Source organism: Pipra filicauda, unplaced genomic scaffold, assembly GCF_003945595.2.
Source record: "Pipra filicauda isolate LSUMZ 115617 unplaced genomic scaffold, ASM394559v2 scaffold605_size231112_pilon, whole genome shotgun sequence".
In the NCBI taxonomy this organism is placed as follows: domain Eukaryota; kingdom Metazoa; phylum Chordata; class Aves; order Passeriformes; family Pipridae; genus Pipra; species Pipra filicauda.
Window position 1 is genome coordinate 8,918 of NW_024104760.1, and position 19,348 is coordinate 28,265.

Consider the following 19,348-nt stretch of genomic DNA (forward strand, 5'->3'; position numbering starts at 1 on the left):
CACTTTTTTTTTTTTTTTTTTTTTTTTTTAATACTGGAGAACAACCCGAATGAAAAAAATTTATTTTTTTTTTTGACAGTTACACGCTTTGAACTTGAACAATTTGGGAAAAAAAATTATAGTTTGAACAGCAGTTTCTTCTTTGCTCTCCGTTGGAGTTGGATCTGGGGGTGCAGGGAGTGCGGAGTTTTGGGGGTGCGGGGGGTTTGGGGAGTGCGGAGTTTTAGGGATGCGGGGAGCGCGGAGTTTTGAGGGTGCGTAGTTTTGGGGGCGTGGGGGGTTTGGGGAGTGCGGAATTTTGGGGGTGCGAGGGGCGGTCCCGACGCGCGGGCGGGGGCGGGTCTCGAACCCGCGGCCTCCGGCTCTTGCTCCGCCGCTCCTCCATCGCCACCTGGCGGCGACACCGCCGGCGGGACGAGCTGTCGCGCGGTGATGACGTAACTGGCGCGCCGCCGGTGCCGGTGCCGGGCATGGCCCAGCTCGGCGCCATCGCCGCGCTCGCCCTCGGGGTCGCGGCCGCCGCGCTGCTCTCGGCCGTGCACAAGATCGACGAGGGGCACATCGGCGTCTACTACCGGTGAGGCGGACCCCCTCCCCGCTCCGTCCCGCGCGCCGGGAGAACCGGGCTTCTCCCGCTCACGCCTCTCTCTCTCTGCCCCCCCCTCCTGTCTCGTTCTCTCGCAGCGGCGGCGCGTTGCTGACCTCCACCAGCGGGCCCGGCTTCCACCTCATGCTGCCCTTCATCACGTCCTACAAGTCAGTGCAGGTGCTGCTGGGCCCGGGGGAGCCCCGGGGGTCGGGCGGGGCCGGGCAGTGCCCGGTACCGGGGGGAGGCGGCTCTCGGGGCGGCCCCGCTGAGCCCCGAGCGAGGGGCCGAGCGCCGCGGGTCCACCTCTGTCTTGGGAGGCTCCCCCGCGGGAGCCCCGCGGGCAGCGGGATTTGCGCCGCGAAAATCCCTCTCTTTAAGCCTCTTTTCCTTCAATCCCCCCCCTCCAGACCACGCTGCAGACGGACGAGGTGAAAAATGTCCCGTGTGGCACCAGGTGAGATGTTCAGCTCTTCCTCCATCCTGGCTGGAAACTCTGGGTCCTTCCCCTTTCCCACACTGGTTACTCCAGGGCTTTAAGATTGTTCTCAGGGGCTGAATTTCCCCCCCCACAGCCACCAAACTGGGAGCACTGGGAGGCTCTGTAAGGTCAATGAGCCCACCCAGGGCCATGTCTGTGCCACCATCCCTGAGGGCTGGGGGAGTGTTGGGGGGTGCTGGGGGGGTGTTGGGGTCCTGAGCAGGGCTGGGGTGGGTTCTGGGGGATGTTGGGGTCCTGAGCAGGGCTGGGGTGGGTTCTGGGGGGTGTCGGGGTGCTGAGCAGGCTGAGTGTCCCACACTCAGCCCACTGGAGGGGATTTCTCCCCCCTCGAAGCCACTCAGCCCCCAGTAAGTGTCATCCCCCCTTTCTCTCCCTTGCAGCGGGGGAGTGATGATTTATTTCGACAGGATCGAGGTGGTGAATTTCCTCATCCAGAGCGCGGGTGAGTCCCGAGTTCTGCACCCCCCAACACGCCCTGGGGGGGTTGTGCTGCACTGAGAGGAGGTCAGGAGGTCGTGGTTGGGTTTGGTTTGGAGCCAGGCTGTACCACAGGTGTGCCCCAGGCACCTTGAGCTCCCGGGTGTCACCCCTGGCCCGGCTCTCCTGGGAATGTCGTGTGTTGGTTATTTCTTCCTTTTATTACCTGTCTTATCCCGGCTCCCCTGAGCTTTGTGCAGCACCAGAAGTGATGGGAGTAACCCATGAGGTGTGCAGGGGGGCAGCCAAGGGGGCTGGGGGGAGCAAAGGCTCCTCTGGAGCCCAGGAGGAACGACCCATGCGGCCTTTTTCCCAAATCCTTTGATTTTTAACGTGCTGGTGGTGTGCTGGAAGTGCCTGGCTCAGTGGGAGCTGCTGGGATCTCTGTTCCATGGCACGTGCAGGACACTGTTCCCAGTGTGCAGGGGTCACACAGGGAGGGCTGGGGGTGGTTCAAACCTTTCTGTTCACAAGGGCAGGGGATGGATATTGGTGAAGGTGTCACAAAATAAACCAACGTGCTGTGTTGGGGCTGTGTGGGAGGGTGTCCCTCGTTTCACACCTGCTCTGGGACTGGGCCCCAGGGTTTTCCCTGAGGGTGCTCAGCCTCCTTCCCTTCCTTCCCCCGGGGTGTCTCTCCCAGTGTACGACATCGTGAAGAACTACACAGCTGACTATGACAAGGCTCTCATCTTCAACAAGATCCACCACGAGCTGAACCAGTTCTGCAGTGTCCACACGCTGCAGGAGGTGTACATCGAGCTGTTTGGTGAGCTGCCCCCGGCCTTTCCCGTGGGATTGCTGGTTCCAAGGGTTCTTCCACGGGCTGTTGGTGCAGAACCCCCAACTGATGAGCTTTTATCCATTAATCCTGTGTTTGCTCTGTTTGGAATCAGGGTTGTTAAGCAGCTGCCATCGTTTATCCCTGTTATCTTTTGGAGCTGAGTGCTTCAATATGTTGTAACAATAAACTCCAGCCCCAGCCCTGCCAGTAGCAGAGGGCTTTAGGGAAGGGAGTGGGAATTCTGTGGCATTCTCTGGGTGTGTAGCAGCTGTGATGGGTTGAATCAGTCACAGGATTTGCTTATCCAGATGGAAAAGCCAGTCTGTGGCTCTTTGCTGTTACAGAAAGTCTGAGCAAGCACTTCCTGGCCCGAGGGTTTGATGAGCTTTGGGTCATGCCCGTGGCTGCAGTGCCCATAAACCAGGAGCGTTGGCAGGGGCCTGCTGACCTTCCCAACGGGAAATCCAGCAGCACAGGGAGACACATGGCAGGAGAGGCTGAGGAAGAGTTGTGGTTTCTTGCTAGAACTAGTCCAGTGGCTGCCAGTGCTGAGTGTTTTGGTTTTGGCTCTGGACTGACAGGAAATCCAGCCTTTCAGCACTGGCAGTGCTGCCTGCGGGCACTGAGCTGCTGGGAACACTTTGGGAGCCCAAAGGGACGGGATTTGTGCCCGAGAGAGCACGGGGTGTTTGCAAACTCCTGTTCTCTGTTCAGACTGGGCTTTCCAAGGAGCCTGGCTTCCCACTTCCTGCACAAGCTGCAGACCTGGGGCTGGGATCCCCCCAGTTCCTGCTGGGCGGGTTCCTGGCCCGTGGAGGCTCCAGATGTCGGCAGCTGCTGACAACAACTGCTTGAAATGGGCTCAAAGCACCCGGTCTGCACAAGAGGAACTTGTACAAACTCCCCTGTAGCTCTTGGTCTGGGCTGGCTGGGTCTGGCTCGGGGCTCTGCACTGGGGCACAGCCCCTCTCGGGCGGCCTCTCATCATCCTCTGCCCCCACAGCTGCCAGCAGGTGCAGGGAACTGATAACAGCTGCTTCCAAAACGCCTGGCTGGACTTCATTAGGAGCCTGAGTTCCAGATAGGAAACTGCGACCAAAGCAAACAATCCAGGAGTGTGATGTGATCCCTTCTCAAGGCTGTTACAGATTTCTTCCCTTTGCACTTCCCAGCAGGCCCCAACTGGAAGCTCTGCCCTCCTTGGAGCTTTCATCAGAGCAGGGTTTTGGGTTGTGTTTCCTTTTGAAATCCTCAGCTCCGCTGGAGTTCTGGGACTCCTTGAGCCAAAGAGACATTACTAATGATTTTTGCAGCCTGTTAAAGTAACTGATGGAGCCATTTCCCATTCTTGCCTTTCCATTTGCCTTGTGTCATGCTGGCACAGGTGCAAGCTGAAATCAGTCAGGATTTAGCTGGACCATGTTACTTCAGGATCCAGTTGGGAAGATCAGTGGGGGAGGGGGTTAGAGCACAGATTCTTTATCATAAAGATGCCACTTCTGGCTCAGGGAGATTCCAAACTGCAGGTTATGGGAATTCGTGCCTGCACTGTTCCTGTGGTCTATCCCAAGTGTTGGTGCTGGTGTTGGAGATACTGGGAGAGCTGGGAACCTGCCTCAGGGTCAGCCCAGCACTTCTACATCCAACTTACATTTGTAGTTTCCAGCAATAAGAAACGTGAGCCATCCCAGCTCACTCTGGGTGCTGACAGCAAACTACCTTGGGGGTGTTTCGTTACCTTTTCTTTTTTCTCTCCTTTAGATCAGATTGATGAAAACCTTAAACTGGCCTTGCAGCAAGACCTAACCACGATGGCCCCTGGATTAATTATACAGGTAATCAGGATATCGAAGGTGCAGCTCCTGAGGAGGGATAAGGGCTAAAAGGAAGCAGCAAACAAACTTTTTAAAAAAGTGCTTTACAGCACAGATTTCATTTCACTCCAGTGGGAACAGTATCCTTCCCATCCCCCACACAGCTTCTGGTGTTGCTCTGGGTGCTGGTTTGCCCAGGTTACCACCTCCTGTCACGTCAGGAGATCCTCCAGCCCCGTTCCTGTGTGGGTTTGGGGCCTGGTGACAGTTTGTGCAGCTCTGTGTGGCAGAGCACACCCGCAGTGTGCGTCCCCCCCCCGTCCCCCGCAGCCCCGGGGCCGCTCGGCTTTTGGTTGCTGGCTGCTTGCCCAAGTTTTCCTCGCTCTCTCTCTGCAGGCAGTTCGAGTTACAAAGCCAAACATCCCTGAAACAATCCGGAGGAATTACGAGCTCATGTAAGTGCCTCGGAGTCTGCACCTCTGTGATCCCAAAAGGAGCCAGTCGGGCAGATCAGCAGTGCCCTCGGCCTCGTGCCACCCTCAGGGAGGGGCTGGAGAAGTGCAGTGGGGCTAGAGGGGTGCAGTGCTGAGCACTGCAGGGGCTGGCAGGTCCCTGCTGGGGGAGGAGGGGTTTCTGCAGTTGGAACCCTTGAGCACAGGAATGATTTGCCCCTGGGCTCCTTCCCCCTGGCACTGGCCCCGCGTGGTGGGTGAGGGGCAGGTGGATGGATTTCACCACTAATCCTCTTGTTTGACTGGGATGGAGAAACTGTTGATTCAACAGGCTGAAGACTTGCAAAGCTTTGAAATAACTTTCTTTAATAGCACTTGACAGTGCTGATCCCTTTTCAATGCCCTGAGCCAGCTGCCTCCTCCTGCCCTTGGTCATTCAGGCATGCCTGTGTTCCCTGAGCCCGCTGCCAACAGCATGTGTAGGGCAGAATGAGACCCCTCTCATCCATTCTGCTTCCCTAGCATTTCATGTGACCTTTTGGGACTGTGGTAAGTCCTGTGTGGTATGGTCATGGTAGGAGAGTCCCAAAATCAGCCTGTGTTCTGTTGCCATAAATACAGCAGGACGTGTTGAGAGGCTTGTTCTCAATTCCAGTGTCTGTTCCCTGACTGTGAGCAGGAGCAGGGTATTTTATTTATGATCACACTTTTCAAACTCATTAATGTGAGTAACACCAAGAAGGTAGAAAAGGATTTAACATGTAAGATGCACCCCTGGAAGGGTTCAGAACACGTGTGGATGCGGCACTTGGGGACATGGTTCAGTGGTGGACATGGTTCAGTGGTGAACATGGACACGTGCTGGAAGGAGGGGTGAGCCAGCTGGGGCTGTGGGGGGAATCCCCACACCAGTGAGCTCAGGTTTTTAACTGGTTTCTCCTGCTCACCAGGGAGAGTGAGAAGACGAAGCTGCTGATTGCGGCGCAGAAGCAGAAGGTGGTGGAGAAGGAGGCAGAGACAGAGAGGAAGAAAGCTCTCATCGGTCTGTGTGGCTGGGCTGGGAGGCTGGGACACAGGGCTGGCTGTGGGGGCAGGCAGCAAAGGGACTCCAGACTCCAGGGAGGGGTGCACCTTGTTCAATTCGGGGTCATCTCTGACCTGAAACTCTCCCAGAGAGACTCAGGACTTTGCACGTGGGTTCCAGCTTTGCCTTCTGAGGGCTGGAAATTCTTCCCAGTATTTATTTCCACCTGAAGTGGGTGATGATTGAGGACTTTCCCGGGTGAGGCTGCTTCTGACATTCAGAAGATGGTGTGATGACAGTGTGGGTGTGTTCCTGTTTTCATTTCAGAGGCAGAAAAGATTGCACAAGTTGCTGAAATAACTTATGGACAGAAAGTGATGGAAAAGGAAACAGAGAAGCGAATTTCGGAGATTGAAGGTGAGGGGGGCTGAGCTTCCCAGGCAGTAAATCCTGAAGCAGTTTGCCAAGGAGTTCTTGAAGTCTGTACTGACTGTTCTTCAGTCCAGGCTGACATTCACAGGGGTGGAGTTTCTGAGCAGAGGCAGGAATAGGAACGTTTCTCTGCAGACTGTGCATCTTGAAACTCCCTCTCTCAGGTGCTCTTTCTAGGAGGTTGTGCTCTTAGGTTAAGGAGATGTCCCCCCACCCACCTGATACAATGCTTTATCAAGGAGACTCCAGGGCATGGAAAGGGCTCTGCAATTCCAGCTCAGAGTGGCAAGGCCTTATTTTCCCTTCCATTCCTTCTAGGGAATGACAAGCTTTGCAGAAGCCACTGAGGAGCCAATGAAGAGTTTTACAGATCAGCAGCTTCTCATTAAGAAGTTCTTTGCAGAAATACAATGGGGTTTATTTCTTGTAGATGTGTGTCAGCAGGTGTCAGCCCCTCAGTTCAGGGCTGTACTGGCAGAGGATTCCTGCCTCCCTCATTCTTCCTGGTGTCTCTGACTGGGACAGACAACTCCTCTTGGCCAAAAGAGAGGAAGCTGTGAGCCAAACCATCCAGTTGTTTACATGATTTTTTAAGTGTAGCAGCTCTCCCTGCTAGAGGAGGTAAAAAAATGGTTTATCCAGCTGTGCAGCTCCCAAATCCAGACTGGCCTGTTGCATTTGTGTGGCTCCATGTCCTAGGAGGAATGTCAAGAGATGAGCAGGACTACACTAACCTTAGCCTGGATGTGGTGGCCTGGTATCCCATAATTGTCATGGGTAGGTGTGAAGCCAGAGGGGAAAAGGAGTGCAGTACAGAAAGGGGAAGTGTTCCTTTCCTTAAATGGCTCTGCCAGGAGTCAGGAATTTCGGTATCCCACGGGTTCAGAGCCTTTGAGCAGTTGTTGATACAGCAGAGGAAAGCTCTGCAGCAATCTGTCTGAGGGGCAGAGCCAGTAAAGGTTAAAATCCCCTGCTCTGCGTGCCAGAACCTTCATCTCCACATCCCAGACCAAATCCCATCTGGGAATCGCATCCACAGGCACAGACCTCATCTGCAGAGAGTCTGCTGGGCTGTTCCAGGCTGTTCCTGGAGTCCTGGGCAAAGGCTGTGGGTAAATCCCACGTCTGCAGGGGAACAGTTGCTGCGTTTCAGCACGAGAGTCAGTCCTGGCTCGAGAAGAAAGAGCGAGCTGGGCCCACGTGATGGGGATAATCAAACCCTGCTGTCTGTGAAATGCTTTGAGCTCTGCAGTTGAGATGCAATTTACTCACTTAATGCTCTCGTCCTGCAGCCATTTAGCTGGAAACTGAGCTCCCATTTTGTTCCCTCTTCCCCTCGTTGTATCCCGTGCAGTTCAGATGTGGCACTGGCCACTTTATCTTAAATCTTTCCAGCTGCAAACGGTGCTAACATGGCTGGAAATAAAAAATCTGACTCAGAGCATGTGTTTGCTTCCAGATGCTGCATTTCTTGCACGGGAGAAGGCGAGGGCTGACGCTGAGTGCTACACTGCCATGAAGGTGGCTGAGGCCAACAAGGTACTGTGGTTTCCTCTGTGGTGCCTCAGCATCAGGCTGCAGGGGAATACTCAGCACTAGAGCAGTCAGTGATTATTGTCTAAGTCAAAAAACAAAACAAAACCATCTCCTCTCAGCAAAGTTTCCACCTGACTGAAGCATTTAGATCCTTATTTGCAAGTTCATTTTCTTCTCTGGACAGATAAATATGTCGGGATGTCTGAAATCTCTGCTCTGCCAGATGCTAAGGGGGCCTGGCTCTCTCTGTGGATGGAATATCAGTTTCAGTTGTGATGAGAAATGTGGATTATTCCAGTCTCAAGCTGGCAGGCAGTTGGAGCAGGGAGATCTCTGGGGTGACAGGCAGGAGTAGAGTAAATCACAGTTCAGGGAAAGAACAAACGGAGCTGATCTCAGACACCCTGGCAGAGCCTTGGTACTGCAAAAGAAAAAAAAGCCAAAACAAAAAACCCAACCTGGAAACAGGAAAATTACATGGATACAGCTGCCAGGTGTGTTCCTGCCTACAGCAAGTTCCCAGGACGTGCCAGCAGGAAGCACTTCTGTTCTGTGAGGAGGACAGAGGCCTGGGGTGGTTTTGCACAAGTTTTGCCCCAGTTGTTCCATCCTCTGTGTTATAATGTCGTTATCCTGAAAAAAAAGTGAGCTCTGCTCACCCAAACACTCCTCCTGGAAAACAGCCAGGGATATTTTCCTTCCCAGTAGCTCACATTGCAAGGGTTGCAGTGAGGGATGTGCTCTCGGGCATCTCCATCACGTCTGGGTTGAACATTTCCCCAGCTGCTCCCATCACTTCACTTTTCAGTGTGCCATTTAGTCACTGGGATTTAGAGCTTTGCTCGGCCCTGCTGGCAGAGAACCTTCCCAGGGCACTCTGTTTGCCCTGTGGAGGGGCTGGGCACTCCTGGTAGGGCTGTGGAAAGGAGGTGCCTCGTGTGCTCCTGGCAGGAGTTTGCTTTTGCCCAAATCTGGGCTGTTGTGACCCGTTTTCTCTCCATGCAGCTCAAGTTGACTCCCGAGTACTTGCAGCTGATGAAGTACAAGGCAATTGCAGCCAACAGCAAGATCTATTTTGGCAAAGATATTCCCAATATGTTCATGGACTCTGCAGGGAGCCAGACCAAATCTGCAGAGGGACTGGCAGAAGGAATCCAAGATGAAGATGGGGCAGGAATCAGCGAGGACACAAAACTGCTTCATGGTGTCAACTGAAAGATTTCTATTCGTTTTATATCAAAAAACCCCCATGAACTGGGAAGTTCCTTTTTGTTTTCCCCCTTTCCCGTGCTGAAAGAGATGAATCAGACTTAATCCTTTCAATCTTTTGTATGACAATTAGACACAAGGACTTTGGTAATTATGGGGTGGGTTTTCGGGTAACTTCTAAGCAGCCAACTCTAGGTGTGTCCTGTAGCTGCACCTCCCCTGCTCTTGGTCACACACACCCAGGAGTCTGGAGAGGCTGGATGGGAACTTAATTTGAGATTGAAGTGGTTCGTAGCAGTTGGAGGTAAAGCAATGCTGAGGTTTTGGAGGGAGGGGAATCGCTGCTACGACTTGTTTTGTTTCGTTTTTTTTTCTTATTGGAAATTCCAAGTACTTGTTTCAACCCCCTTTCCAAACAAGGTGCTAGATCTGTACACTACACGTGGCTGCTCGAGGCCTGGGCAGTGGCAGGTTCTGCTGAGCTCACGTGCACCATGAGGGACAGAAGCTCAGCTGGAATCCTGCAGGTTCCCAGTCTTTGGGGGGGGGGATCAAAGCCTTAGACTGCACGTCACGCAGGCAGTGACCCAAAGTCCTCGTTTTCCGCATCCTAACACTGCTTTGTTTTCCACTTGTCGTGTTTTTTGTAGCAGTTGGGCTGCTGGGTGAGGGTGTGGGCACAGGGGCAGTGTCCTGGAGGGCAGAGCTGGACGTGATTTTCGGTGAAACCAGGCTGCAGGCGTGGAAATTGTCACTGTCACAGTCAGAAAAACCAGGGAGGAAGGAATTTTTGTCTCAGGGACCCTGACTTTGCAGAAAGCCTTGCAGGGGAGGAGCTGCTGGAGTGACCAGACGGTCGTTAACAGCTTATTATCTGCTCTGCAAGAGCAACTGGATCTCGGTGTTTTCAGAGTGTGACTAGAAAAAGGGCATTCGGGTGAGCTGAGATGAGCAGAACTGAGCTCCTGTGGGTTTGGGTCTGAATACACCTTGTGGAGGGAAGATTTCAAGAGTAGCCAAGGGCACAAACCGTCATCCTGAAAGGTCCCAGGGCAGAGAGAAGCAGCTCTTGTCTGAACTGCCCGAAGTTGAATTCCCCTCTTTCTCTCAGAACAGTGCTAGAATGCACCTTCCACTTCAGAGAACTGAGGAATTCCTCACATCCCAGATGCGAGGAGGGAACAGAGTTTTGTTTTCCACGTGCAAAATTCGAAGTTCAGGCCTAGAGAGAACATTTTTTTCTCTCCCTACTCCATCTGCACTTGGCAGCAGAGCCTGGTAGTTGATTGCTGATATGATTTGAGGCCAATATCCTCATCTGAGATGATGCCAGTGCTCGTCAGAGACCAGCCTGTTGCGTTCACAGGCTCGTGCCCCAAATTCCTGCTCCCCACCACCCCTGGCCTCACCCTTCAGTGTTTAAATCTGCAGCAGTCTGTGTAACAAGGCATCACACTAACAGAGTTCTGATGGATCTCAGCTGCTGGCTCCAGGGCTTTTACAGCAGTTCTCTCTTCCCTGTTGGGAGAGTGACTCTTGATACTTGAAAATGCAAAGTAGAAGCTGAGCGTTTCTGCTGGAGAAGAGTCCCATCTTCTTTGTATTTCTTGGAAAATAGGACCTAAGGGAAGTCCCATTTCCAGACCAACATCAGACCCACAGCACTCAAACAATTGCATCCCCAGGGGAGCTGCAGTATTCCTCACTCATAACTAGGTCTGTGCAGGGAGATTATAAACAGGGAATAGCAGAAATTTAGCAATGGGAAGGTAGTACCTGATCCCTTGAGGATGAGTTTGTTTGGGATTGTTCTATGTTCATGCTTGAGGTTTCCATCAGCAACTAAAACCTCCTTTTACACAAGTATTTTTCACTAATGAAAGGACCCAACTAAGCCAAAGTGGTATTATAAAGTCATTTTTTAATGTATGACTTCACAGCAAGACAATAGTTTGGGATAAAGAGCTCTTAAGGATTCTTTTAATTAAAACCATGACTGCTAAAGTATTAATGTAATTTAGTTAAATTGTGCTAAGAGTAAAAAATCAAAAGCAAAGTTGAGTGTATCAGTCTTGACAAGCCAAAATCCGTTGTTGCATCTTCATTCACTCTTTGTAAAATGTCCTGAATTTTCCAGAGTGGATCTGTCATTCCATGTAAACCTTTATTCCCTCTGTCTCCCTCTTAAAGGGGCATTTTGTCCTGTTTCCGTGATCTTGAGGTGAAGATCTGAATTTTAAACCCACTGTCTCACAAAGGAAACAGAGGTTTGTGGCACTGCTGCTACCTGGGAATGGCTACGGGGAGCATGGGAATGCTCTTTGATCTTCTTATGTACTGAATTCAAAGCCTTTTTATTTTGGTATTTGCTATGACAATAAAATGGCCTTCGATTTTACTATCTTCAGTTTTCACACCAGGGTTTGTGGAGGAGCTTTAATGTGATGTGTGGGTGTATTTGCAGGGGGAGATTTTCCAGAGGGAACATCGAGGCTGTCGGTGCTCCGGTGGGAGTGGGGAGCTGGGGGGTGCTGGGGGTCAATGCTGGTTCTCCCTCTCCAGGGAGGAGGAGGAAAGTGGAAGAAGGGGCAGAGGTGTCCGTGTCCAAGGAATCCCACGAGTGTCTGTCAGTCCCTGCTTTGCTCATGGAGCAGCAAACGCCTCGGATTCGGTAAAGTTTGCAGAAAATCCTTGTCATGTTTTACTGGACAAAGGGCAGGAACCTTCTGGGTGTTTTTGCCCAGCTGTGTAAACACCAAATCTGTGGAGGGACAGTGGAGTTCTGCACATTAAGACAAATATTTGAGTTAATGGTTTCCAGCTGGCAGGCTCCCATTCCTTCCCTCTCAACCCGAGTTACTGCGAGTAAAGCCGGGCATTGTCCCGGAGCCACAGCCACTCCAGCTGCTCTGGGGCTCTGTGGCCCTGCTCCAAGTGCTCCCCAACACTCCCCACCCCTAAACTAGGCCTGCAGGATAAGCCCTGTTGCCTGCCCTTGTTTTTTGGGCATTCCCCCCCGAAATAATTGAAATTCACTCCCTGGCGCCACAGCTCTTCATGGAGGGGGAAGAACCCAGTTTTTTGGGGTGGACACAGAGGGTGGTTGGGCAGTGGAACTCAGGGTTTGGTCATGGCTTCAAGGCTGCCAGAGCTCAGGGAGTGTTTGGACAACGCTCTGAGGGACAGGGTGGGATTGCTGGGTGTCTGTGCAGGGCCAGGGGTTGGATCCATGACCCCTGGGGGTCCCTCCCAACTCGCAGCCCCTCGCAGTGGCGTGAGGCCCAGGCAGGGACAGGTGGGGTGGGTGGCAGCGCTCGCTGCCGCCCCCACGGCGCGGGTATGGCTTGGATTTGTCACCGATTTTTGCCAAACCCGGTGAAAGGGGAGCGGGGGGAGCCCCGACCGCCCCATGCCCGGTGTCCCCCCCCGACCCGCGGGGGCCGCCATGGCGACCGCGACCTTCCCAACATGGCGCGGCGGGGCACTCCCATTGGCCGGCGTTGCGCGGTGGGACGCTCCCATTGGCCACGGTGCGGGGGCGGGGCGAAGGTGTGGCGGAAGTGGGCGCGGGGCGGGCGGGGATGTGGAGAGCGGGCATGGCCGCCGGGGACGGGCTGGGCCCGGCGCTCCGCGCCGTCACCGAGCAGCTGCAGCAGGCGGCGGCGCGGCGGCCGCAGGTGAGGGGACACCGGGGACACGGCGGGGGCCCGGGGGACACCGCGGGGGGCCGCTGCCGCGGCGGCACGGGCTCCGTCACCGCAGGGACGGGCCCGCGCATGGGACAGGTCATGGGTCGTCGCCGTGGGGACGGAGCCGGACCGCCACCGGGAGGGGTCCTGGCGTTGGGACAGGGCCCGTGTCACCGCGGGGACATTCCCCAGTGCCATGGGGACAGGGCCCTGGTCATTCCCCCAGTGCCACAGGGATAGGTGCCACCGTGAGGGCAGGGCCCGTGTCACCGTGGGGACATTCCCCCAGTGCCACAGGGACAGGTCCCACCACGGAGATGGGCACCTGAGCCCCCCAGCAAAGAAGACAGCACCCCACTATCACAACAGGCCTCCCTCCTGCTTGATCCACCCGCACACACACACAGAAGGACAAACCTCCCACCACCCCCGACCTCTCCTGAGCTGGGGGGTCGGGGCTGGGGAGGGCTGGGGAGTGCCCCGGTGTCCCCCCCTGAGCCCCGGTGGTCCCGCAGGGGCTCCCGGCCGTGCAGCCGCGGCTCGTGGCCGTCAGCAAGACGAAGCCGGCGGAGATGGTGATGGAGGCGTACAGGCACGGGCAGCGCAGCTTCGGGGAGAACTACGTGAGTTTGGGGGGACCACGGGGCTGGGAGGGGGACCACGGGGCTGGGAGGGGGACCACGGGGCTGGGAGAGGGACCACAGGGCTGGGAGAGGGACCACAGGGCTGGGAAAGGCCCTCGTGTTGAGGGCACAGAATCCCAGAATCATTGGGGTTGGAAAAGCCCTCCCAGAGCATCAAGTCCACCCTGTGCCCCATCCCCACCTTGTCCCCCAGCCCAGAGCACTGAGTGCCATGTCCAGTCCTTCCTTGGACACCTCCAGGGGTGGACACCTTCACCACCTCCCTGGGCAGCCTCTTCCAATGTTTAACAACCCTTTCTATGAAGAAATTCCTCCTGATGTCTCAGGGCAGCCCAGTTTGGGTGGCTCTGTGGGTGGGGGGCCAGGCTTGGTGACAGCATCACTCCCTGGCCTCGTGTTTTTGGGGCTCCTGTTGGTCCCAGGGACACACACCCCACAGACACTGATCTTACATGTGCCGTGGGTTTAACGGGATTCTCCTGCATTCTCCCAGGTTCAGGAGTTGCTGGAAAAGGCATCAGACTCAAGAGTAAGTACTCAGTCCCCTTCATATTTTCTTCCTTGTATAGCTGTGTCCTGAGAGCTGTTCAGCCAAAGTCCTGGTTTTTGTTAGGAATTTCACTGGATCCTTGCCTTTGCAGATAAGTGGTGGGTTATTCTTAGCTCTCTGCCCCGTTCCCCCTCCTGCCTTGCTGGCTCCAGAGGAGTCTGAGAATACGTGTGCCTTAGTCATGATTTGTCTGAACAGTGCTGTGCCTTTTGTGCTTTCTGTAGGAGAGGCACAGTCCTTGTTTAAAAGAGATGTTAACACTCAGTTTGGGGAAAATATAATTTTATGACTGTTGTAAAAGAGCTTTGCCTTCCTCATTCCCATGGACAGCATTCCCTGCAGCCACAGCCCCTTCCCTCTCCAGGCTGTGCAGCAACCTCAGCACAACCACGAGTTGAGTCAACAAATGAAGAAATTGGGTGTCTGGTGTTTGTTTGTGGGCAAACTAAGCCCGAAGTGCTGCGTGGGGGAAGAGGGAATTGTCATTCCAACCTCACTGTTCTCTCTGCTTTCAGATTCTGTCGTCTTGTCCAGACATCAAGTGGCATTTTATTGGCCACCTGCAGAAAAACAATGTCAACAAGCTGATTGGTAAATCCTGCTTGATTCTGTGTGGGCTGCAGTCTCTCAGTGTTCAGATGTGTCAGGGGAGGTTTAGGCTGGATATTGGGAAAAGGTTCTCCCCAAAGAGGGGGAACTCCCCGACACCTGCTCTAGGGACAAACACTCCTGCACCAGCAGAATTGCCTCAGCCTTTGTTTCCTCCCCAGCTGTCCCAAACCTGTTCATGTTGGAAACAGTGGATTCTGTGAAGCTGGCAGACAGAGTCAACAGCTCGTGGCAGAAAAAAGGGACATCCCAGAAGCTGAAGGTCATGGTGCAAGTTAACACGAGTGGGGAGGACAGTAAGTGGCCCTTTCTGAAGATGTGCAGCCCTTTCTGACTCCTGTTCAGAGAACCTGAGCAGGATGGGCTGGTTTGTGCTCTCAGATTGTTTCTCTGGCAGGGCTGGGCACAGGTCTCCCTGTTTTTTTCCAGGTAAGCACGGCCTTCCCCCTGGAGACACCACGGCTGCCGTGGAGCACGTGATCAACAAGTGCCCCAGCCTGGAATTTGTGGGGCTGATGACGATCGGCAGCATCGGGCACGACCTCAGCAAGGGCCCAAATCCTGACTTCCAGGTAAGATTTTCTAGGAGAAAATGTCACTGTGGGCTGGTCTCCTGTTACAGTTTGTCTGTCCCAGTGAAACCAGTCTGAGTCAGGCTATAAGTCTGTAGAAACACCATGCTCAGAGCAGTGCAGAGCCCTCAGTACCAGTGTCAGTGCAGGTGGAAGACTCCTTTCTGCAGAGCATTTCTCCCATCCCTCCTCTGCAGCTGCAGCCAGGATGTTGGCAGGGCTGCCTGTGCAGCAGTTGCTGTCCTGGAGCCTGTGGCCCAGGTGAGGTTTCCGTCAGCCTCCTCTGTGTTGTCAATAAATCCGGGAAATCTCCAGGCGTTGTTACACCACTTCAGTGGGAAATGTGGGAATTGCATTTCCTGTGTGAAGGAGACTTCAGAGACAGGCAGGAGTCGTGGTCTGTGGCACTCTGGAAGGGAGCTGGCGTGGCTGTCAGGTGTGTGAGCCTCTCCTCTTCCCCTCTCCCTGCAGATGCTGCTGTCCCTGCGGCAGGAGGTGTGTGAGAAGCTGAATCTCCCCGTGGAGAAGGTGGAGCTGAGCATGGGCATGTCCACGGACTTCCAGCACGCAGTGAGTGTGTTCCTCCTGCCGCCCTTCCCGTGGGGAGCAATTGCAATTTGCACCCCAAATTCCACCCAAACAGGCCTCTTGCATGGAGATCCCAACAGTGCTGTTCCATGAAAAACAGCTCTGCTGGTCCTGGGGTAGATTCCTGGGATCAAACCAGCCCCTGGGTGGCGAGTGTGGGGGAAACTGTCCTTCTGTGACATGGTGAGAACCAAGGCTGGTCACAGGGGTGGTGGCACCCCTGCCCTGACCTCCTCCTCTCTGTCTCTTCCAGGTAGAGGTTGGATCCACAAACGTCAGGATTGGGAGCACTATCTTTGGAGAGCGGGATTATTCCAACAAAGCCGTCGGGGGCAAGGCCCCCGCTGGAAGTAAAGGCCAAACAGAGGCTGTGGCAGTGCAGGGGCAGTAGGTGGAAAACAAAACCCCTCCAGAGGAGAGACCTCGCTGCTGGGAGACCTCACTATGCATTTTACCTCCCTCCATGTCGGCACCTGATCCTGGTGGTGAGGGGGAATTCCTCGGAGCAGAGGCCAGAAATGCCTCATAACCATCATGATTTTAGAGCACCCCTAGAAACTGGAAATCTTTATAACCAACAGATGATAAGGAAGTTGGTGGCTGAAAGTGGCTGTGGTGTCTTGGCTCCTCAGGGTCATCCAGGACAGAGACCTTGGGGTGACTGGGTTGGGCAAACAAGTGTTTGTCAGGCTGGAGCTGCTGCCCAGTGAGGTGGGTGTGACCTGCAGCAGTGCCGGTGATTGCTTTCACTGAGGACTAAATTCTTCATTAAACAAGCTGTGATCTTGCCAGAAACCCATCAGTGTTTCCCCAAATAGGAGTTTTGGACGTGGGATGGTTATGTGGGAGCTGGGATAGGGCCATGCTGTGACACTAGAGAGACCATGGCCATGGAAACGGGGCGAGTGCCAGACACAGGGGGCTGTGAGGAGCTCAGCTGCCACCGGGAGTTCATGGCGTGATGTTCTGGCTGCACATCACAAGTGTGGGAGTGTCTTTTGGGCTCAATTCTGTTATTTTCAGGCTGACATTCACTTTTCCCATGGCTCCATGTCTGCCCAGATCTGGAATGCTTTCCCCCTTCCCTTCCTTTCCCCTCCTCTGTTGTTGGGAATTATTTTCATCCTGCCTAGTAGTTTTGACGCTGTTTTTTTGGTCAGAAGGGGACTTTTTCTGCCGGGTCCCTGCTCTGCCACCAGCTTGCTGTTGCTTTCCAAGGTGAGTCCCACCTCCTCTACACCTGTGAGAGGATAACATGCTTGGCTCAGGGCAGCAGGGAGGTTTTCTTGGGAAAAGTACTTCAGAAAGGGAAGTATTATTGTCCCACTGCATTCTAGGTTCCTGAAAAAAAAAATCCTTTGGCCACTGAGAGAGCTGTGTCTTAACCTCCTAAGTGCTGGTCCAGCCTTCCCTGCTCCTGGAAGAGGGAAGTGGGACTGTCACTGCAGTAACTTTCCTTCAGGTGTGAGCAGAAGCTCCTGTTGTCCTGTGCTGTTTGGCCAGTCTCACAACCTGTGTTGCAGCTGATTTTTGGGCTTTTGTGGCTGCTAAGAGGAGGAGGCCTCGGCTGCCAGCAGAAACATCCTCCCCAGGCTTTGCTCTGTGTGCGTGTGGTTAAATCTCGCTGTTGGTTCCACTCTCTAAACGCTGAATGTAAATGAAGAGTCACCTCCAACACCACCCTGTTGTAGCTCTGTGGTTTAGAAGCAACGTGGGGTCGGAGCCGCCCTCCCTGCGCTGCACCATGTGTGGTTTCATAGTCCAGTAATAAAAAGTGATGAGTTTTAATACCATCTGTGCCAACTCCAAAGCTATTAAAGATGTTATTTTTATGTTCCAGCGTGGTGAATAAATGGCCTGAGCCGGTCTTGGAGCTGTTTGCCCAGCCTGGAGCTGCTCTAGGAGCTGGGAGGAGGGTGGTTGAAAGGCAGCTGAGGCAGAGCTGGCAAAGAAAGTGAAGTGATTTTTCATCTGAAGGGTCAAAACCGAGCTGGTCGGTGCCTCGAGCTGTCCCCGGAGCAGCCTCTGGGTGGCGGTGCTGTCGCGGTCACGGGGCCGGGACAGGTCAACGACGGGTCCCAAAATCACCTTGTTTCCCACCTGATGGCCGGAGTGGGGTCCTTCCTCTTCCTCCTCCTCTCTCCTCCCGGAATTTCAGCACCGCGCCCTCACCGGGACCCTCGTGTTGGCAAATTCCTGCACAGGAAAAGCCTCTGGGGTATTTTACACCTATTCTGTCTGAACCCTAGTCCAACATGCAGGGGCTGCAGAGCCAGCCCAGCCCTGGCCCCGGTGGTTGGAGCCTGAAGGGGTTTGTTCACCCCTCACTAGTGGCCCTTCCCCACTGGCTGTGGCTCCAACACGGGCTGCACTGCCACAGTTTGTTTGGGCACAGGGCAGGGGTGGGCTTACACTGGGAATTCTCTTCTGGTGTGGCTCACCTCCCCTCTGGCTTTTCCTCTCTCAGGCGTTTTTTGTATCTCATTTCCTGAGCTGGGACTGGGCTTCAGCCAAGCTTAAAGAAGTGGTGAATGGTTTAAACTGGGAGGTGAGTGCGCTGGGGTGGCTGTGGGGGAGAACAAGCCTTGTCCTGATGTCTTTGCCGTGGAACTCTGGCTCATCACTGTGGTATTTGAGGAGCAGACTGGCTCAGGAAAGTGTGTGGTCTTCTGGATTGCTGCTCAGCCTGCACCCTGCCTGCTGAAACATTCAGCTCTGCTGGTGGCCTCCTGCACGAGGCTGTGGCACAGCAGGGCCTCTTGGTGGCCCTGGGGCTGCTCCCTGCCACGGGACACCTCTCCCCTGCACTCAGGCTGGTCTGGCCCCTGCTCCTGTGGGGATGAGGCTGAGTGCTGGGCTGGAAGAGCTGGTGCTGGGCTGGAACAGCCAGTGCTGGGCTGTGACAAGGCACTGGAGAGGAGGGACAGCAGCAAGAGCATCTGCTCCTTCCCCTGCAGCTGCTTCTCTCACCCATGAAGCTTCCAACTGACTTTTTCCCTCATGCCCGAGAGCTTTGCTGTGCTCCCCACGTGTCCGAGCCTCCCCAGAGCCGGAGCAGCCCACGGGCACCTCCCGTTCCTCCTCGAGGAGCCCACCCAGGGCCCGAGGCAGGAGGGTGCAGAGCTGCGGGGTCGGTGACACCAAACACCTGCCCAAGGGAGCGGGCACAGACCACCCACTCCCTCCACGGAGGTCAGCCCGCAGATGGGAGCTGTTGGTCACTGGAGTGGAGCCAGCGGGCTGGAGATGAAAGGCTCCCCGGCCTCTTAATGAACCGCGCGGAGCCTCGGCCCCCACGGCCCGGCTCTATTTACATCCAGCAGAGCCCCCGGCAGGGCTGGGGTGGCAGCAGTGCTCGGGCTCCCCGTGCTCGGCGCTGTCACTGTCAATATTTGCCTTGGAGGGACACGTCCAGCAGACAGGGGGGACTCCTCCTCCCCCGTGACTTCCAGCGGCCGGCGGCGCAGGCGCCGTCCCCTCTGGAGCAAAGGCAAGGCCCCGGGATTCCCAGCACTCCCCTGAGGTGACCCTTGTTTCCACACTGGGGTTTGGTCTCTCTAAGAGGGAAAACAAACCCGTGGATGATGCTGGACAGAGTGATTTGCTGCTGCCTCTCCTTCCCTGGCTCCTGGGGGCTGCACTGGCCACCCATGGCCATCCTCATCCTCGGGGAAGAGCCGGTGGAGGAGCAGCAGAGATCAGGAGCTGTGGGTCAGTTCCCTGCTGCCCCTGGGGGCTGTGGGCAGGTGGGAGTCTGGGGTGGCCGGGAGCAGTTCGGATCCGGGCCCAGGCGGATCCCGACGCAGCCCTTCAAAGTGGAAAGTGTGTTTATTTCTGGGATATCGGCTTTCCGGCAGGAAGGACGGCCACTGCCAAGGTT

At 54.9% G+C, this 19,348-nt stretch overlaps 2 protein-coding genes across 2 annotated transcripts; both read left to right on the forward strand.

The window, feature by feature from the left end:
• The first annotated feature begins 450 nt into the window (after nucleotides 1–450).
• Nucleotides 451–11,219, forward strand: ERLIN2 (ER lipid raft associated 2). Its single transcript, XM_027744853.2, has 11 exons — nucleotides 451–577; nucleotides 685–766; nucleotides 997–1,043; nucleotides 1,469–1,530; nucleotides 2,209–2,334; nucleotides 4,111–4,184; nucleotides 4,560–4,618; nucleotides 5,566–5,657; nucleotides 5,967–6,056; nucleotides 7,531–7,610; nucleotides 8,613–11,219. Exons 1-11 carry the CDS (start codon nucleotides 471–473, stop codon nucleotides 8,820–8,822), a joined length of 1,029 nt encoding a protein of 342 aa, XP_027600654.1. The 5' UTR covers nucleotides 451–470; the 3' UTR covers nucleotides 8,823–11,219.
• A 1,169-nt stretch (nucleotides 11,220–12,388) lies between these two features.
• LOC114000498 (pyridoxal phosphate binding protein) lies at nucleotides 12,389–17,305 on the forward strand. Its single transcript, XM_027744857.2, has 8 exons — nucleotides 12,389–12,493; nucleotides 13,021–13,128; nucleotides 13,643–13,678; nucleotides 14,215–14,290; nucleotides 14,470–14,604; nucleotides 14,738–14,880; nucleotides 15,352–15,450; nucleotides 15,722–17,305. The coding sequence occupies exons 1-8, from the start codon at nucleotides 12,398–12,400 to the stop codon at nucleotides 15,857–15,859; spliced, it is 831 nt and encodes a 276-aa protein (XP_027600658.1). The 5' UTR covers nucleotides 12,389–12,397; the 3' UTR covers nucleotides 15,860–17,305.
• The last annotated feature ends 2,043 nt before the right edge of the window (nucleotides 17,306–19,348 follow it).

Excerpts from the sequence above, each read along its gene's own strand:
- LOC114000498 (XM_027744857.2), top strand. The coding sequence starts at position 12,398 with ATGTGGAGAGCGGGCATGGCCGCCGGGGACGGGCTGGGCCCGGCGCTC. Across the intron at positions 14,605-14,737 it reads TAACACGAGTGGGGAGGACA|GTAAGCACGGCCTTCCCCCT; the intron begins GTAAGTGGCCCT and ends GTTTTTTTCCAG. Across the intron at positions 15,451-15,721 it reads CCACGGACTTCCAGCACGCA|GTAGAGGTTGGATCCACAAA; the intron begins GTGAGTGTGTTC and ends TGTCTCTTCCAG.
- ERLIN2 (XM_027744853.2), top strand. The coding sequence starts at position 471 with ATGGCCCAGCTCGGCGCCATCGCCGCGCTCGCCCTCGGGGTCGCGGCC. Across the intron at positions 1,044-1,468 it reads AATGTCCCGTGTGGCACCAG|CGGGGGAGTGATGATTTATT; the intron begins GTGAGATGTTCA and ends TCTCCCTTGCAG. Across the intron at positions 4,619-5,565 it reads CGGAGGAATTACGAGCTCAT|GGAGAGTGAGAAGACGAAGC; the intron begins GTAAGTGCCTCG and ends CCTGCTCACCAG.